Source organism: Helicoverpa armigera, chromosome 26, assembly GCF_030705265.1.
Source record: "Helicoverpa armigera isolate CAAS_96S chromosome 26, ASM3070526v1, whole genome shotgun sequence".
NCBI lineage: Eukaryota > Metazoa > Arthropoda > Insecta > Lepidoptera > Noctuidae > Helicoverpa > Helicoverpa armigera.
The window spans coordinates 8,101,215-8,122,155 of record NC_087145.1 but is presented as its reverse complement, the minus strand read 5'-3'; the positions used below and the strand labels follow the sequence as shown (position 1 = coordinate 8,122,155).

The window sequence follows — 20,941 nt, the reverse complement described above, 5'->3', positions numbered from 1 at the left end:
TCCAGTCCCGGGACTGTTTTATGAAAGTTTCTAAATACACACATCACATTTATCTACTTTACTACTATCACATTTAAAAGATAACTGCCCTAACAGATACGAACATTTCAAACCCATAATGAGCCAACATCAATTAAATTCCCAAACAGCAATCAATCATCACTAGACTGGTCAAACACGAGATCCAATTAAGTAACTAAGATGACACCTGTGTTACCCGCAGCTTACAATTACACGCTGTTGATACGTCACCGCAATGACGTCACTGTGACGTCACGCGAGCCGACGGAGAATGTTTGCATAGATGGATCCTTGTTGGATCCAACTGTAATTGTATTTGAGGATTATTTATGGGTTGTGTTTGGTGCCATTTATTTGTAAATGTTATTTAATACGAGGTATGCCTATTAGTGTGCTTAGTTGAGTCTTTTATGGTGGCTAAGCTATGATGTGAGTGAGAATTCCATATTTTAATTTTGGTATGAAAAGAGTAAAAACTATAAAATGCAGCTAGTAAACAGATGTTATCTTAACGTATAATATTTAATAGTACAAGAACTATTTTTAGAGATGTGTGTAGAAGTGAATAACGAACGAAATACAGAACAATATATGGACTATGTAAACATGTTTGTTTTGAGCCTCCTAAATTCTTCACTAAAAACATAAAACAAAATCTGATCAAAAATAATCCACCACAAACAGCTCACAAAAAAAGTTGAGGAAAATTTCTTCATTCCAACGACATTAAAAGTGAAAGGTCAAAGTCATTTATTTGAATAACACCACAAATAGAACGCTGAATAGGTTTCAACAAGCTTCAATATTAAACCTTTGACAAACCAAACAGGGTTCAGCAGTTACTAATCCCGAATCAAACAGGCATAAAGCCGTCATCTAAACAGGCTCTCAATCACAGCATCTCGAGATCTTAAGATCTATTGAATAGAGCGTTAATCTGCCACGAGATGCACTAATGCGTACAATTTGAAGCCAAGCTTAGCTGTCTATAGCAAGTCGATGGCTTTGAGAAACCCATCGATTACTTTGTGTATGATTGGGTGGAGTTCTCTGATATTAATGCTTAATACTTCAAAGCACTGGAGTGTTTCAAGTGTTATTATAGTATTAACTATTGCACGTTATCATTAATAGAATTCTCACCAGTGCATTGAGTATCTACATATCTTCTCTGAGATAGGCTTGGTTTCATTGTATATCAAAATTTGGTAAACGAAGTAATGGCATCCAAACAAATTTTTGTCTACGGCAGTGTTTCTGTCAGGAAAGCCAACTGCGAGCGGTAAATATTACAGGCCAAATACAGGCCAAACTGAGAACCTAAGCTAACCGTAGGTAAATAAAATTAAAACCACATCTACAGACTATGAAATACTTGATTAAGTTTTTGAAACACAAGTTGCAATAGACTAAGATACGAGTCTATTGCAACTCGTAATATGCCTAACTTTTAAACTGAGATGTTCCATAATCCTCTAGCTCATCTTTCAATTTAAATCGAACCCGTATACTACATCACTCAAATTACCCTTACTATAATTATCTCCAATCTAACATATTATTATCCGAGATTAGCTCCTCATGCTCAATAAGCCTTCTATCGATACAGTAATCTGATTACAATACCTGAATCAATTTGTTAAAAGAATCGGTATGTTTGTCTGTATGTCTGCTACTAAACAAAGGCTCTTAAGCGTTAATAGTCTAATAATCTCCTCACAATATAACGTTTTGTTTTACGTCTGCTCTTTCGTTAGTAATTGGATGTTAATCTATTGTTTTGTAATTCTCTTTAATTTGTTTTTGGCTATTTGTGTTCTTATTTTTATTTTTTCTATTGTATTTTTCATGTTTCGACTCTTCTTATGTTGGCTGTCGATGTTATTTTGTTTCTTATAAATTCAACAACGAAATAAAGCGATGAACTGTTCTAGCTAAATTGTATGTAATGTAAAACTTATTTCAAAATTCAACTAGTTACATAGAGATCCGGATCCGTTGAAGTTGATATCCAACCTAATATTATAAATGCGAAAGTAACTCTGTCTTTCTGTCTGTCTTTTCTTCACGCCTAAACTACTGAACCGATTTGTGTGAAATTTGGTACAGACATAGTTTGAAACTTGAGAAAGGACATAGGATAGTTTTTATTTCAAAAAAAATAAAATTATTCCGGACATATAGCGCCATCTATTGGTCAAATCAAAAATCTGCTGGTAGTCACTATTCCACGCGAACGAAGTTGCGGGCAAAAGCTAGTACCTACCTAATAAAATAACAATGACCTAAATCCTGTCAGATTAAACAAATGTTCCCAAATATTATCCATACGTTCCACAAGGGCCTATCCTAGGACCACCCTTAATCCCACCCTCACTGATCCTCATTAAACTAACGTTTAATTTAGCCTAAATTTTAACCGAAGGGTTAAAACTAACACAGTTTCAGATCAATGGTCAGATTAGCCAAAGTTAAACAGTTCATTAATGTTATGAGCAAACTTCTGAAATCTGCTAACTATACGTCACACGACGAGCGAGTCCTACATAATTAGGCAAAGGTCGATAGAATTCGAACTTAATCGTTTTAGCAATAAGGTTGATTTTAATGGTGTAACAATAAAATATGATTGAGATGACCTGATGGAAATTTCGTGTGGAGAGGAAGTTTGTCGAGAGATAAATTAATTACCGATCATTGTGATAACAGATGTTTGTGGTGTGTTAATTGTTCTATTATTAGTTCGCCAATTCAGATATTGTTCTGAACATAAATTGATATTATTGTCTAGACAATCATATCTGTTTTCTGTTACAGCTTACTTAGAATACAGTGTATTTTATGTAAACTTTGTGTCTGTGAGAAAGATTTACATCTTATCCTATACAGAAAACTGTCATAAAGTCACAAGTTAAATGAATCTTACTCATGCTAATGTAGTAGATGTTTTCTCGTATCTCCGTGTAGGTGTATTCCACCTGCATAGTGGAGTTTGTTCACAATTTAGCTTGGATAATTAAATTAATTAGCAGGAATGAGGAAGTCTTGCTGGCACGTGTTTCAGTTCATGTTGTTCTTGCATGTTTGCTGTTTCATCTACGTGCGGATCATGCCTGATAAATACTTGTGTGTGTGTGATTTTATTTTTGTAAAGAGATTGGTGGTAAAAATAATTGTTTTAGAGAATTTGCTCTCTTAATGTGAGTTTAAAAATCTAAGAGTGATAATATATTCATGCTTTGTTGATTATCATGAAGTATATTCTTTGTACTCAAATGTTGACGAGCAAAACTACTAGATATGAGCCTTTAAAAGTATAAAAAAATCTACTGCTAATAGAATGATATCCTTTTCTGAAGACGTCCAGTATTGTGGTCCAGTCAGTCTTTAAATATAAATATTCTTATAACAATCTTTTCTTCTAGATTTTGACACTTAAAGGGTACATAAAGATTGGCACATTCTTTGTTACCCGCGGGTATTGTGGCCTTTTCACATATTTACGTTACATCGGTTAGACGAGCATTCATATATTATCAATAATCTTTGCCCAAAGGAATAAATATAACATTACCAAGTTATGTAAACATATAAAATATGTACAAAAAATATGTATATTCGTCGTGTTTTCCTAACAAGTGATTTGGTGGAATTGTTTGAGCAAATATCACAGTTTTGTGGTGACTGCTGAATACTGAACGACAATTTGCTTATTTTTATTGTTGGCTGTTTGAATATAATATTTACATGATATCGTAAGTTAGGCTTGTCATATTAATGTCGGAGTTTTTGCTGGAATCGAAAGTTATTTTAACTTTCTTTATTGAAAAGACTTTTGTTATAATCAAGTTATTGATTTCACACTTTTATAAAGTCATTTGGTTTCCTTAGCAAAAAGTTTAAATCTGAAATATAATCGAATTAGTTCAACAATTTGAAAAACAATGAAAATTAAGCGTAATAGGTACCTACCTACAGTGTTCTATAGAAAAATACTTTTACTTTTATGATAGATCATTTAAAATACATACAAAAACTGAAAAACAATATAACCGAAAATGCTCGAACAGATTGTTGAACATCATAAAGCCATGTTTTATTATTTAGCATATTGTTAAATTAAATATTGTCTGCAAAATTGTAAAGAATAAACGCTAAATTGAATATAATAAATATGTCGAACAGGATTGATGAAAAATTATTTTAATTAAAATACAGATTTTGCATTGCTAACGGTACCATTATTTTCAAAAGCCGGAAAAATTCCACTTTTTATAAATAAAAGCGCAAAAAGCCGATGCAAGCTCGAATATCTGGAACATTCGATAGTTCCAAATTCAAATTATGAGATACAAGTTCGCTTTTGAGAATATGAATGAATGAATGAATTTTTCCGATTATTTTTTCCATCGTAGGTAGTATTTTTACGTGAATACCTTTTCAGATCTGCTGTAATACCGCGGAACCTGATGAAATGTACACGTTCTATAAATAAAAAAAATATTTGTAAAGAACTGCTTCATTCTTCTCTTGAAAAAAATACACATTACAATCATGTAAACAATATGTATAAAAAATAATTTAAAAGAGTTTTAAAATAATTGCTTGCTGATCTTGATTTGCCATTCAACGTGTTATTAAGGTACTGTTGAAGACATCGTACATTCTCCCAGGGTAGATCCCCTGAAACATTTCCCGTATAAAACATGGCTTCGCAAACATATCTCCGTATTAGTGATACTATCTACAGACCTATCTCCATGCCAAAATCTAAATTAATTCGACAATTTATACCGTGGAAAAAACTGACTGTTGCACAAGAATTTAACATATTGCCATGGTACTAAGAATCACTAGAACGTTAAAATCACTATCCACAGTGACAGCAAAACAAATAAGAACAAGTTGACAACATCATTACAAGTGACGGTAACAAATCCCGGGCCGGGACTCCGGGCTCTAATTAGTCCGGAGAATGGCGACAATGGGATACACCCGGGTGGTTCAACCGTATGGACCGGGTGGACTAATTGTTACAGCTACTGCCAGGTTTTATACAGATAATAGGCTTATTATGCTCTTTCTTTCTTTAGAAAAGGCCTGTGCTCTGAAGTCTATATATACTACCTCTAATATTAGAAAGAGGAAAAAAATGAATCATTGTTTGTAATGGATAAACTCTAAAATTGCTGAACCTATTTACAAAATTCTTTCACTGTTGGAAAGCTACACTCTTCCCGAATAACATAGGCTATATTTTATCCCGGTACGGGCAATAGCTCCCACGAGACGCGAGAAAACAGCTCATGGGACTGTTAAATGGACGATGACGAATTTACCTTATTATGCTATGTCAAACAAAAATTACTTAAGTCCATAGAAAAAAATAGATAGTAATGACATCCTAATTAGAAAAGATGCATTCGAGCACCCAAACATCCGAGATACTATTTTTAAAGCTACCATCATTGGGTGGACAAAAATAGCTCTGTGTTACTAATTGGTCTATTATTTCCATGTTTGTGTACATTGTAGTTATCTGTTGATCTAAACAAAGGACATGTTATCTCAGTATTTTCCATAGCGACAAGTTTCTCTCCGCGACCCAATTAGTTACCGACCCGGATACAAACAGAAGTCAGTTTTTGTGTAACATTGTTTCAATTACAATTATGTTTGGCTTCGTATATTTCCACCGGAATAATTAATAGAATAACGTTTTGTTTTTAGAAGTTTGGCTACTAACTGCCTCTGTTGCCATTGTTATGAACTCCAACAATATTTCAATGTAGCGTTACAATCAAAAAATTTTACTGTGCCTACAATTTAGTTTTTTTTGGTCCTATTTTCAAAATCACCTTTTTGTGAACCGTTCTAAACGTTTCTATCATTATTAAAGTCCCAATCAAGCCTTGAATCATTTTTCCCAACTCCAAGAGTATCATATCCCACCCAACATTCACAGAATTGAGCTCCAAAACATCGTTTGAAGCGGCAAATGAAGCGGAACTCTCTCGAAAACATAGTAAGGAGGACTTAACAGGCGTGTAAGTCTAATCGTCGCGGAGAGGCTCACGTGCCCCCGGCCCCAGGCCCCGGCCCCAGCCCCAGCCCCAGCCCCGGCCCCACGGCTGAGCGCGAGCATTCATTTCCGAGAGCCGAGATACTCGCAGTTTACACGGACGCGTAAAACGGTCTTATTGAACGCGGAGACCGTGTTCATCATTTGTTTAGATCTAAGAGGAGATTGAGGGTGTAATTCTTGTCAATGGAAGTGTTTAAGGTGATTCTTTATTTGAAAAAATCAAGCCTGTCGACGGTTTTTTTATTCTTCCTAGATTCGTATCAAAACATATGATTATAATCACAAATTGGCGTAACGAAGTCTCATTTCCTGACGCAAAAATAGTTATTCCTCTTTATCCCTATCTGAACCAATTACAAAAAGAAATGTTTTGCCATTTCCTATCGATAAACTACGTAAATAAAGTGAACAATATATATGGAAGCGTTTCATTGTTCCTCCAACTAGTGGGGGAACATTTCCTACTGAAATATCCCCGTGTCAATCCTGCGAGCGAGACATATAGGACTATTACCAAGCCATCCAGTTATTGCCGAGGAGGCGCGGTCATTATCTCAATGTTCGCTATACATCGACGCTCGCACGAACACTCTCCAACATTTATTACATTCATTAGCTTCAACTGAAAGCGCAATTTGACGAGCTTCGCGCATGGTGGGTTAATTTGACGGAACATCTGGAAAGGGGACTGTTTTTTAAAAGGCTTCTTGTGCTCTCGAAGTGTGATGGGATTTTTATGGGCTTCCTAATGCAATTTTAATTGGAAATGGTGCGTTATTTACGTAATAGCGTCTAATTGATGGAGTATGTGTGGGTGTGTGTCTCTTGGTGCTAATAATAAATGTTTATGATGAAGCCGTTGTGGTGCGTTAAAGGGATCTTTGTACCCTTTTGTGTGATGTTTACGTGTTTTGCTAACGTTTCTTTTTGACGTCAAAGTTTTAAGAGTTTTGTATGACTTTACTAATACTTACTTTTTAGCTTTAGCTTCGTTTAATAATCTGCTTAAAACCCTCATCGTTTAAATTCTCTTCCACATTGAATGTAAAGTTAACTAAACTTTTAGCTAACTCCTTATCTGTAAGTAAGGTATCAACAACAATTTCCCTGCCTATTACATTTAAGCATACGGTTATATCTGTCATTAATACGGAGGCGAAAAGTTTGTCCGTTCAAATGGCGGAGTTTCTGTCGACTCGCATTCAGGAGTTGGCATGAAACACATTTAGGGTTTATTAATATCTAGGCTTCATTATGAGGTTAAACTTTACCGTTTTTGGGTTTATGTTTTGGTATTTTATGGAAGGAAATGCCTTTGAGTGTGTTAGTGAATTTTATATGACCTAGTTTCCTATAGGTACGAAGTTTTTTTGTATTATATGCTTAATTATGTACTAGTATAATAATGAGGAAATCTTTTTTGTTTGTTTGTTTGTAAAAAATCTTTAAGTGTTGGAAAGGTACACTTTTTCAGAGTAGGTTATATTTTATCTCGGTAGTACCCGCAGTTACCACGAGACACGGGACAACTGTGAAATTGCGGGAAATCGGCTAGTATGATCATAGACTAATTTTAATTTTCTTCTAATCCTACTTGATTGATTACATTGGTTCTGTTCTACAAAAGGTTTTCTATCTTTCTCAAAGACGGGCAAAAACTCCGTCAGCCTTGTTCCGAGTACCTCCTTATTGAATTGATTTATCATTGGAATGATTGCCTCCCTTCGGAATGTTCCAGAATGTTCGAAAGACATGATGTAAGATAACGGAAAGTATATAAACTGTGACCTTCTTGATGACATCTCGATGACATATTGAGTGATGTAATAAAGGAGTAGGTACTTAGTTCTTGGTAGGCGCATAAATACATTAGGCTTACTAATTTGTATATAAATAGTATAAGAGCAAAAATGATGTACGAGCGGTTGTACGATAAGGAACACAACATTTTGAAGGTAATAGAAAATAAAAGACGCTAAAAATTAATAGTAAACATAATTCCGGACACATTAAAAATACTCTGCTCTTTTACAACGAAATCGATAAAATTAACATCGGATCCATTTAAATCATATCCAAACAAAACCTATCGAATGAAGCAATCGGACTCTCCGGAGATAATACCGCATCCCTTAAGGGTGGGTCTCACCACAACGCGGCTGTTTCCCCAGCTGTGAACACACAACCTCTAATGACCGTAGGATTATGCATGCTCACACCTTAATTGATTGTTTGGGAAATTATCCAGGGCAAGCGACAAACTTCTGTAATTGTATTTGTTTTGAAGTAATGGAGGGTAGTTCGTAATTAGTTTGGGTGATATGATGGTTTTTCTGGCAGGCGATAAGCTAGACTTGTAGCCTCATTTGAATTTTTGATGAGGGAACTTTAGGCAGGATGATAAATGGGAAGGGTTTAGTGTTCATACTTTGCGACTAATATTAATTGATCCATGTTCCAAATATGTTGTTAAGTTTGGCTATTAGATAAACATAAGTAATAACATCAACCATGAAGAATGACGTTTTGATCACCTTAAGTTGTTCCGGGTTAGTTACCGTATATTGACAAATTTCTAACATCAAACGTCACAAATTCGACTCCTTCGTCGACAAGAACACCAAAGTAAACCAATTCCTCATTCGTAACAGAATCAGCATGAAAATTGTCTAATCCACCCGGGCGTAATTCAATAAATCTGCATAACGCGCTCATCGCATTCAATTGAGCCGTAACTCCATTACTCCGTCGGCAGGCTGTCCACAATGCAATCACCGAACAATGCCGGCAATGTATCAGGCATAAATCAAAACAATCGCGGCTAACACACAAACAATGTGTTATCTTGCTCAAAGGGTGAAGGAGATGGCCTCCTGACACAGGTGTACGCCGCTGTGAGGGTAGGGACAGAAGAGCCACTCTTCCCTTAGACCTCACTTAAGAAGTCAAGTGTTGACCTCTGGCTGTAGTTAATACCGACCCTAAAAATATAAAACAAAACTGCCAACGCCACAAGCTCAGGCCTGATCTTCGTGGCCGGTTAAATGGAATTTTCATTTTACGTAAAACATGCAAGAATGTCGGTTGGTCTAGCGAGAGAATTTTTACCAGCACCATTAAGGTCTTCTTGTGAAAAATACATAAGTATTTTGAGCTATACGTTATATGTTTTAAAATAAATACATTAAAAAAATGCGTTCAGTCAAGATTGATAAAGCCCTTTTGTCTCCTCGTTAGCAGGCCTTCTGTATTCCCTTATTCCTTGGTACCACTGATTAGTGACCACACCCGCCCAGCTGAGTCCCCACCCTTATAGGGTTGCCAGAAATATGACGCCAGCCAAAATTGTTTTAAAAGGTACCTTTAGGGTCCGGATTAAAGGAACTGCGGTAAACGTATCGGGTAAAAAGCTGGGTTGTCACAAATTTGATCTCGTCGCGTGCCTGTGTGGACCTTAATAAGGGTTTGAAATAATTATTTTTGTTGGTTATTCAGATTTCAAGCCTATCAAAATTTAAATACGGAAGCTCTTGTACGTGTATTCTTAATCCCTTTTCACGGAAAGTAACAAGAGTTATTGTTTGTTATTTATTAGAGCGGTCTATTTTAGATTCGGATAGTTTGTCTTCATAACATTTGACAAATTGTTTCAAACTTGGCAGTAAAGTTCTAACACCTTAATAGCTTCATCCCCAACAAGTATTTCAATAGCTCCTTAAACAAGAGGCCCTAGACTCCTGTCAACCCTGGGATTCTCCTGGACCAGTCCTTAGGGAGATGTTCACACGCCACCACGCCGCAGACATATTGTTTCCGAATCACTCCTGGGACAACAGATCTCTAACTTTCACAAGTACGCAATTCTGAACGATTTAAGAATTGATCTTGTATCAGGATTTAGGTTTTTTGAGCAATGACATTGATAAATGTAAATAAAAATGTCTGCCGCTACATGGAATATGGAACGATAGGTATTTTTTGTTAAAATAAATTGTCCTTATTTTATATTTCAGGTTGTTGATTTAACTATAAACATTTTTCCAATCTTTAAAGACTACTAAGCTATGATTCGCTCTGTCCAAGATATTAATATTGATTTGTTCGAGACATAAAACAATACTGCTCATCTTATCAATATCTTTAATGCGCCAAGTTTGGCCATCAACCAATCAGTTCTATATAAATACTACACCGTAATGAAAATGAAAACCAATTGTTTTCCATTCTGTTTTACTGTTATACTAAAATAACAACAATGGTCCACTTAGCTGTATTACTTACATTCTTAGAACATGTTTTTATTCGACCCATTTAGCGAACAAATAGACTAATTTCAAGTATAATAGAAAAACTAACTAGCAATTACTAAATCTTCGTAACATATCGTAAAGAACAATATATTCTCTAGAAGTACTATTAGAATGAAATAATGTATTTCATGAAGAACAAAATGTATTTGGAATTGAATTCAGTGGAGAATTACTTGCTTACTTATCGATAATATTTTAGGCCAGTCCCAGCAGAACCGAGCTACATTATGACCTATAAACCTGATATTTCCTTTGTACCGACTGTACCCAAAATTTTGTGAAAGGAAGTAGAATTAAGTAGGCACACATTTTATATATTTTTCGTATGAAAGGAATACGTTGTGTGTTTCAATAAACGTTACTTGCAAATTGTGATTGATCTCAGTTAGTTGCCGCTCGGGTTCCCTTTCATCACAAATTGGATGTGGAAGCATGGCACTTTTATAGTTGCCTTTTGGAATAACACAAATAAAAATACCGATACAAATCACAACCACACAAATTTTGTCAACGAAGCACTTTATGTTACCATCAATGTCAAAAAAAATATTGATGCAATTTATATTTTTTTCCAACAATAACTTTAGTATCAGTTTTCCTGGTTCATATCAATAATTTAACTATTGTGTCTACATTGCAGAAAACGAACCATTCCTTTGAAAATCCGGTCAAAAACACCTATCTTTCCAAAACACAGTTAACCTAACTCCCAATTTCTTTCGCAGGTGGAGTGTGGTCCCTAAGAAACCTGTCCATCTCGGTGCCCCGCGCCGTCCTTTCCGGCGAGGGGCAGTCAGCCATCCTGAGGTGTTCCTATGACCTGGAGGATGCAGCTCTGTACTCCATCAGGTGGTACCGAGCGGAGACGGAGTTCTATAGATATGTGCCAAGAGAGATGCCGCCGACTATGGTCTTTCCATTGCCTGGGGCGTCTGTTGATGTAAGTGAAGTTGAAGATTATAATTTGTACGTGTATGTAGATGACATTGTTGTGGTGTGAATAATTTGTTGCAAATTGCAACAAAGTGTCTTAGATTGCATGTTTGTCTTCAACGAATTTTTGTTGATTGATAAGAAAAATACACAGAATTTAGCTCGTTCTTTTAAAGAAAGATTTTTATTGTTTCATTCTATAACTTGAAATAACTACTCAATGCTCGATAAATCTATTGTACTTACTTACATCAAAAGGTTTTCAAGTTTCAAGATTTTCAAGTAATTCGAAACTCTTAATGCCGACATAAAAGAGTAGATTTCATTTCACAGTATTTATCATATTCCACGTAATGTTCGTAGTTATGAAGTTTTAAGTTGAAAATAATGATCTCTTGTCGAATAACTGTGATAACTTAATATCTCTGGTATGCTTATTTCTGCGCTATCCTTCAAATATTACGGCATTTACTAAAGTCTGATAAACAGTCTTCAAAAGTAGCAATATAAAAGCGTTTTGAATTTGCATTCAAATTTAAATTTACATTCAGAATATTTCTGTCTTCAGCTCGAATTCATATTTAATTCAAATTATTTTCCATATTCAAGGAATCTCGCTTAAGTCATAGCTCTTTTGCTTTCATCAAATTACATTTTTAAGGCGATCTAGATAGCCAATATTGTGTATTGGTTTATTATCAATAACGATGTGTTAGAATGCAGTTTTGTTGTTACCTATAGTTTTAGCTACAGTTTAAAGTTGATACCAAGTTTTATAGTTTATTGTGCGTCTATTGCCTTGTCTATTGAGCGTAAGACCAACGAAGAGCCTTACTACCTATTAATTACCCACCTGGAAGACATATTGCTTATATCGTTGGACCCTCCCTCCGATAACTCGTCTGTAGACCTTATTTGCTCCTCGTTTCTTACTGCCCCTTATTAAACCCCAATGTCCTCCCCCAGTTGACGCAGTCGGACCACCAGCAGGTGCGCATAGTGAACCTGAACAGACGACTGAGCGGCGACTACCAGTGCGAGGTGTCGGCAGACGCGCCGCTCTTCCATACAGACATACGGTCTGCGCCGCTCACTGTTGTTGGTAAGATTTAGATTATTATTTGTTTGACATAATTCGTTTTATGTATTAAAAAAAAAATATGAAGGCTTTTTGGTTCGATATGCTGAAGGTTAATGGCTTCACGGAGCTTAAACTTTTAAGGTTTATTTCAACTCAAAGATACTTAAAAGTTATGTATATTTTTGTCCACAATTAAGTATTGCTGCAAACCTAATTCCTCCAACAAGAACATTATTTAACCCCTCTGCTCGACAAGATTTTGACATATGACTTTACCGTTGATTCGGCGGGATATTTTGAATCGCGACATGGAAGTCAAAAATTTGTACTAACTTTCAACACATGAATTCTAAGTCCGTAATGCCTGATCAGAAGTATTTTAACTATAACTTTAGAGCTCACTTATTTGACAACAACGTGCAAAGGTCAAATGGGTCAGTTAATTCAGAAAAAGATAATAATTACGGTGTTTTTAAGTCTATCGAAAAGTTAGGCATTTCAAATTTGGTGAAAACTTACCAATAAATAATCGCATCACTTTCTCAAACACAACACAAACGTCATATTTATAACATTTTCAATCCGTTGCAATACATTTCGTGCACTTATTTATGTTCAATAACTAAAAAATCAGCACATAAAATACACAATAAAAATGAACAATTTCCAAGATCAAAGAGAAGTAGACTTTGGAATGGAGTATGTATTTTTTTTTTTCAATCAGCGGTGTGCATTCGATACCTAAATCGGATATTTATTATAAATAATCGAATACCAATTTTATATATAGATACATACCTATTTTTTAATAGCAACTTATTTCAATTTTATTTATTAATTTTAAATTATAGGTTCAATTTGTTTTTGTTGTTAAGAAAAAAGATATTTAAGTTTTATGAAAGTTTTTAGCATTAAATTTTTATATGTCTTATTTATTTTGGTGTTGCGTCATTTGTAATGATTTTTAACTTTAATTGAATTTTTATTACCTATTACGGAATTTTAATTTATTCTTATATTATTTCTCAACAATTCTAAGATTTTTGTTTCGGCGGAGGGTAAGCCTGGTGTTCTGAAATATAATGCAATTTGTAACTACCAAAGTAATGTACTTATTTGATGATAAGAAACAATAATAATAATTGATTGATTTTAAAGTCACCAAATATTTTTAACCGAATCCCAAAAAGGAGGTGGTTCTCAATTTGGATGTTTGTTTTTGGTCGAAAGGGTATATTCCCCATATTTGTTATTAGGTCCAGGATCTGATGATGGAAACCTTGAGAAATCGAGGGCAACTCTCGAAAATTGTAAGCATAGATAAGGTTATAACTTGACACTCAGATGTATGTCTGATAACACTATGAAACAGTAAAGGTTTGGAGCTGACCTGATGATGGAGACCACCGAACTTCTCTCGTCTACATCTCCTTCACTGTTGCAGAGGCCTCGTAAATACGAATAATATAAGCACAAACACGAGAAAGTTTAAATATTCAGTTGTCGAGTTCCCTCGACCTTCACTGGTCTCCATCATCAGGTCAGCTCAAAGCCTTCACTGTTGAATAGTGCTACCAGGCAAACACCTGAGTGATAAGATTTCAACCTATGTATTTCTGCAACTTTCGAAAGTCGCCCTCGATTTCTCAAGGCTCCATCATCAGATCCTGACCTGATGATAATGAGACCACCTCGGAAGTATACGCTATCAAACAAAAAAAGAATCATCAAAATCGATAAATAAATGGCTGAGTAACAAACATACGAAAAAATGGTCGAATTGAGAACCTCCGCTTTTTGGGAAGTCGGTTAAAAATAAGTCGGCGGCGGCCATCTTTCCTTCTTGGACCAGCTTTCGATGAACAACGAACTATTTGCCCTTTCAAACAATAAAATCGTCATAAAATTTTGCGATAACTACACCTAACTACGGCTCTCGTCAAATTGCTTTGCCGCTCAGTTAAAAAGTTGGAAGTAACGAATCGCCATTAAGTTTGGCAGGTCTACAGGCATCCTGCACATAAAACACCCGAAGAAATAAATAAGTCTTCATTTGCCGTCTTCAGAAACCCTAAAAACCGAAGATTATTTTATTCCGGCTACAACGTATTTTCTACCACTGATTTTCTAGCATTTTTTTTCAAAATAAATTTACTTTTCCTAATTTATTTTCAGATTATGGTAAGTATACAAAAGTGCAATTTAGTAATATTATAATATCAAATAATATAAAATTATTAAATCGATTCTTTATTTTAACGAATCGGATCATTCGATGCAAAACTTCTATCACCGTCGCCATCTTGTCTATGCGTCTTCAAATTTAAAAAAACAACTAATGTAAACAAACATGGCGAGTTCGATCAGAATTCCCGGTAATTACGATTGGATTTTAAAAAGGTATATTTCTAACGGGATGCTAAATATGAAAGGTTTGAATGCGTAAAAATAATTTAAATTTATTTAGTTATTTTATTTAGTACTCACAAATGTGGTTTGATTGGAAAGAAAATAAATATGAGCGTAAATAATTAGGAAAGCATATGACTGATTCGCAGACCCCAATTGGGGTCTAAACCGAGCTTACGGTGACATTGATGTTCAGACCCCGATTGGGGTCCGCTACGGATTTGACGGTTAAACTGTAATATAATATTATTTTGAGACACAAAGCTGTTTTCAGCTAAATAAGTTTATACAGCCTTTGAAGGACAAGAAACTCTAGATATTATTGACGAGTATTGGAGTGAAGTCGATAGCTTCCTGATCGATCTATTTTAGTTCCGACAGTAGTATTATTGTCATCATTCATTCTAATCTCACGCAAATGGAATATTGAAAAGGCCGAGAGGACATTACGCCCGTATTTTGTTTCGTCAAAATTATTTCAGAGGGAATTATTTCATGACTTTGTGAATGTCGTTAAAGTCTTATTAGTTACTAGAAATAAATGCCAAAATACTTTTCTAAATGTTTATTCGATTTCAATATAAGAACTTTTACTTTTATATTTTCTTTGGTAAGAGACTCTTTTTTATATTTTGAAGGAAATATTTATGCCAATGTCAATCCCCAATTATGTACTATTATTGGTATCAAGGCAAATGATGACTGCGAAACAATTTGGCATAACTATTCACTAAACACAGTAATAAATCGTCGCTAGATAGACTCAAAACGTTATGTTGTCCCTTTTAATGGTTTGAAATAGACAATGACAGTCTTTTAAATTAAATGTGACTATGTGACTGTGTGAGTGACTGTAAATGTATGTGCTTTAGTTCCTACTGAAGAGCCATCACCTTTTTTAATCGTCCCACTGCTGGACACAGGCCTTACCCACTAGACCACCACGACGTATAATGAAGCGATAATATATATTTGTTTTCCTACTCAGACCCGCCCTTCAGAGCGCCTCACCTATCCATCTCTCGCGGCAGTTACGCGCGCGGAGACATACTGAAAGCGAACTGTTCAGTAGACGAGGCCTACCCTGCTCCCAACATCACCTGGATCTTGGATGATCATAAGGTAAGACCTTCTAGAACGTTCTAGGTTTGAAAAGTGACAGGGAATGGGTGTAATTCCAAAGCGATATGTAAAAACAAAACAATTTTTTTTTCTTAATCACAGTATTTTTATAAGGAAAGGTGATTGTGACTGGATATTCATGTTTGTGTGTTTGTTACTTTTCACGCGGAAACAGATGACCTGATTTTGCTATAACTATAACTCATAACATCGGAAAAGCGTATAAACTACCTTTTATCCAGTTGCGGGAAGTAATTTCATCGGGACGCGAGTTAAAAATAAATAGTTTTACAAAATAAACCCGCACGATATGTTTTGGGAATTCATTCATGATCTTTTTATATCCTATATTTCACGTGGACTGATTCATTTCCACACCAGAAACGGAGCAGTTCTTAGAAAAAACTTCTGTAAACAAGGTCGGAATTTCATTAATATCTTCCATCTCCCAACCCTTCATATTTCGGATATTAAAAAAATCTCTTAGTGAAACGAGACGGGGCCCCGGGCTCCTGGGCCCTGGCCTCTTGTATTTTTATTCAAAATGGAGGAAAAACAATGGAGTATTATTCATGGGTTGCTATTCATTAATAAGAAAGGATGTTGTTGTGTCCTTCCGTCGGTCAGGTATCGGGACGATCTCGTAATGTTCCGTATGTTTGTTTGTGTCTTTATGTTGTGTGGACTTTACATAATGTTGCTATGGAAATAGACGTAGAAATAAAGGTCATGTGTGTATTTTTGCGAAAAAATATACATAGAAATTATTTCACTAATGTTAAACAATAAAATAAACCAAATAGTTTAGCCAAACAATAACTCAAAGAGTTCTAAAATATCGTTGAAAACTTTATAATTCTTTATTCGTTTGTATCACGCAACAATAAATTTCTTTCACCTTTACAAATGCCTCGCTGAGCTCTTAAGTGGAGCTTGAAAATATTTCAGACTTCAACAAATCTGAAAATCTGTATTATTACCAGAAAACATCAAACAGAAAAAATCTGGAGAGATTTCAAGTATTCTTTAATGCTGCGTTTCTTGGTAATCGTACTTATGCCTCTCGTTTGTAAAGACCGAAGATTTTCTACCTACTTGTATTATTTTTGTTGAGACTAAAGCTTTCTAGATGTGGTATCAGTAACTTGACAATGTTCGCAATATGTCATACAGACACTTCTCTCAGAAATAAATCTGTGGCTTCAGCTAGATTACGGACGGAAGAATGAAATATGTGACAGTGACTTGCTTTTTCTACACTTTTATCTTTGTACCAATTCAGACGTGCGAAAAGATTTTTACAGAGCTTCTCGGACAGTTTTTTTGTTAAAAGATTTTTAGAATATTTCTTTAACGAGATTGAACAAAAGTTTTTACGTCTAGTTTCATTTTGGTGCACTTCTAAAGAAACCTAATGATGAAATTGGTCAATTAGATGATGTTCATTTGTTTCTTGAAAGAACCATCAAAATTAATCAACCATGACAGCTGACAGCACCAAAATAGCCGGCCATAAGTTAGCTGGAAATTCCATTAGTTGATCCAGTAGCAGTAGCCGCTATAATAACTGACACACAGATAAGCCACCCTTGAAGGCAAGCTTCACATGCGCACTAACTCCCTAAGCCTTAAAGCCAGGCTTTAAAGTGGTCTCCAGCGAAAACCTCGGGCTGCGACACTCCACCCGCACACCACGCTAAATAGTTTTAGAACTTGCAACGAACTGAAACAAAAATAAAAGTTTCTACGTGGAAAAACTACGGACACCGAGATACCTATTAATGTTGGCTTTAGTTGGAGGTATTTTCAACGTTTCTGCTCGGAAATGTTTACAAAGGAGAATGGTTTTGTATTGAGATTCTTAGTTGGGGAAATGGAATGCGAAAAATCAAAATCATTACGGTGGAAGCAAACAGTGAATGAACAGTTTTTGCAACTGTTACTAATGGCATCTTTTAAGTTATATCAAAGTTAGCTTTCTGATGCATTTAAATTCCAGTTTATGATATAAATTGATTGACCTGGTAACATCATAAATATGGAAATATAGGCTTAATAGGTCATCATCTCAACAGCTTGTGTATCAAACATTGTTTAAGGATCTTTTAACCTACATACAGACATGTGTTGCTGGGGAGTTTGTTGCGCCACTTCTTCTTCCCAGCAAAACACATAGGAAGTGGTGAAGGGTGGGCATTTTGGGGGCTGTATTTTGTAAATTCATGACGTTCAAAAAGTGCTGTTTTGCAGCCAAGTTTGAATAAACGATTTTTAATTTTGGAATCCTCACTTCTTCTCCCCAAATAGATAGCAGAGACGGTATCGTTCAGGACATCAGATCTGGATTTCAAGGAGCGAGGAGCGTTCAGCCGGCTGGAGATCTCGATCCTGGAGGCGGAGCACTACAAGATGGGGCTGACGTACACCAGCGCCAGCCTCAGCAGGGCCTACCAGGACAACTACTACGGGTATGAGAAGCAGCCTGAGAAGGAGGATAAGGAGGTGTTGAGGTTTGTACCCCATGTCTTGGAAAGTTATTTTTCTACTATTTGCTAAGTAATAGTGTGAATTTGGACGTTAAAGCCTTCAGATGCTTTCTGTAGTCAAGAAAGAATTTGATCATCTGAATGTGAACCTGGCTAATAATATCTTGAAAGTCTCAATCAGCTGCCTTTTCAAAGGATTTATAATCATCATCTTCATTTGGAAAGTTTTGCAATAAAGGGTCCAGTGTCTTCGTGAAACACGCTTTTACACTATTTGACACTATCAATAAATTTTCTGTTCACTCTCTAGATACACGCTGATCCCTCCGCCGTCAGGGCAGTTCTCTCTGAGCTGCGTGGCCACTATCTACGACATCTACGCGCGGAAGGGGGACTCCATCCTCATCAGAGAAGACGCTCCTCATCCTGCCTCCGTCACTGGGGAGGACTCATCAGGTAACTTTGAAGTAGAAGTGGACTGCCCTACATAATATTATAATGTCTTTAAAATCTCTCGCAGCAGTCTCAGCTTCTTTTGGTGATACCATCAGAATCGCTATCACTCCTCACCGATCCCCTCGAAATAAATATAGAGAGTTGCTACCTAATTACTACCTTCCATTAGTTGCTCGCCTCGTGAAGTCATTTAAGCAATAAAACTATTGCCTATGTGCCAATCAACACCCAAGAACTAACCAAACGGGTGTTCCACCGTAATGTCCTTTTTTCTCAAAGATTCTTACAACAAAATTGAGGTTAAGCTTTTATTGCCAAAAACAGTCAACCTAAACCAAACTCTACCTACATGTATAAATCACTTCTACACTAAACCACCGCCTCTTTCCAGGTGCTCCAGTGTCGTACAACTTCGCGCTAACATCGCTGTGCGCGAGCGCAGTGCTGCTGCACACGTTATGATCGGCGCACGCGACGCCGCACACACTCAATTAAACTCGCTAATACGCACTGCGCGCGGAACACCCACACAAGTGGGTACAACGATTACTATGGTTTATTTATACGTTCCCAATATTTTGTCTATCTGTGGTTTGGTTACTGGAGATAGGAATTTGACGCTTCTTGTATAGAGCTAATGTTAAATTTCTATCTCTGATTTGGGGATAGAATATTGGGACGTATGTTAGGTAATAAGGTTAAGATGAGAGAGTGTGTGACGTCAATTGAAGTGAACGCTTTTTGACGCGTTTTTTATATTGTCGTTATGATGGAGGTTAGTAAATGATTTAGTTACATTTGGGAATTCTGGCTGTCAATAATTTGGTGGGATAGTAAATGTAAATTATAAGAAAATATAATTAGTAGAATATTTAATGTACAAAGGTGAGCTTATAAATTCAGCGAAAGATTATAAATATACGAATACTTAAAGCTATACCTTCATTAAAGTATATTTAATTATGGAATAACTAAGACGGCAGATTGGCAGCCCCATTTAGTTCAATTCAGGAAAGGAGTATTCTCGTCTCGCTCACTCACATGTATAAAGCCATAAGAGTAAGAAGGACCGCGCGCAGTAACCGTTACGTAAGGAAACTGAATGTTGTGATAGACTCGTAATGAAGCTAATATTTGTACTAGTGAGTAAGAAATATTGTATATTATACTTATTTCAATGTTGCAGATTTAATTATATGTGAATATGTAAATAAATTCATTAGTTACTGATGTTTGTGGTTTTATTTTGTAGCAATCTAACTTCTACCAGACACTGCAAACTTTTAGTCGGCCGATAGTTTGTTAGAGCTCATAAATCAGTATGAATGGTAGTACGCACATTACAAAGATCAGGCATTAGCATCAGACCGATTGAAAACTTAAAGATTTTCTTAAGAAAAAAAAAACAGGTGAGTTTCTAGTGGTAAATACGTACAAACGGACTAGCAAACTAAATTGCCACCAGTTGGTAACAAACATATTTAGTTTCCCACTACAGGCAGTCTAAATATTCTATGAGTCAAACCGTGGCTGGAGCACTGACCTATATTTGTGTAACAGAACTTGAATAATAAATCAATTCCACACGTTTCTAACTAGTATGCCTAAATGACATTCTAGACTAACTGTTCCCAAAGCATAGTCACGAAATTGAAATTGAATTTGTACAGTTCACTCATCTGTCTGTTTGTCTGACATTAGGGTTCATTTTATAACTAGCTTCTGCCAACGGTATCACTACACGGTACTGGAAACTAGTACCTACACCCGCCAGAAAAAAAGTATAATTTAGCTTTACTCGATTAATAGGCTATCTAACACTGAAAGACTAATTAAAATAAACAAACTTTTTAGCTTCATTTAAGTACCTACAATGATGGCGTCCAGACCAGTTATCGAAGTCAGTAAAAATGTCTGGCCACATACTCAAGCACGTCAGTTTGAGATCTGTTCACACCATAAAGCAGAAATCTAGCATTAACTGGTTCAATATAACTGCTAGCGAGTTTACGACAGTAGCAACTGTCAGTACATCTGT

General features: G+C 35.8%; 1 protein-coding gene across 1 annotated transcript in view; it reads left to right on the top strand.

Moving 5' to 3' along the window:
- The window catches only part of LOC110379328 (uncharacterized), a 158,283-nt gene extending 138,156 nt beyond the window's left edge, over positions 1–20,127 (top strand). The window contains exons 2-7 of the mRNA XM_021338962.3: positions 11,142–11,356; positions 12,316–12,451; positions 15,828–15,961; positions 18,269–18,471; positions 18,758–18,903; positions 19,295–20,127. Of these exons, the coding sequence (XP_021194637.2) occupies positions 11,142–11,356; positions 12,316–12,451; positions 15,828–15,961; positions 18,269–18,471; positions 18,758–18,903; positions 19,295–19,365 (905 nt within the window). The 3' untranslated portion in view covers positions 19,366–20,127. The remainder of the gene's footprint in view (positions 1–11,141; positions 11,357–12,315; positions 12,452–15,827; positions 15,962–18,268; positions 18,472–18,757; positions 18,904–19,294) is intronic.
- Positions 20,128–20,941: the final 814 nt, after the last annotated feature.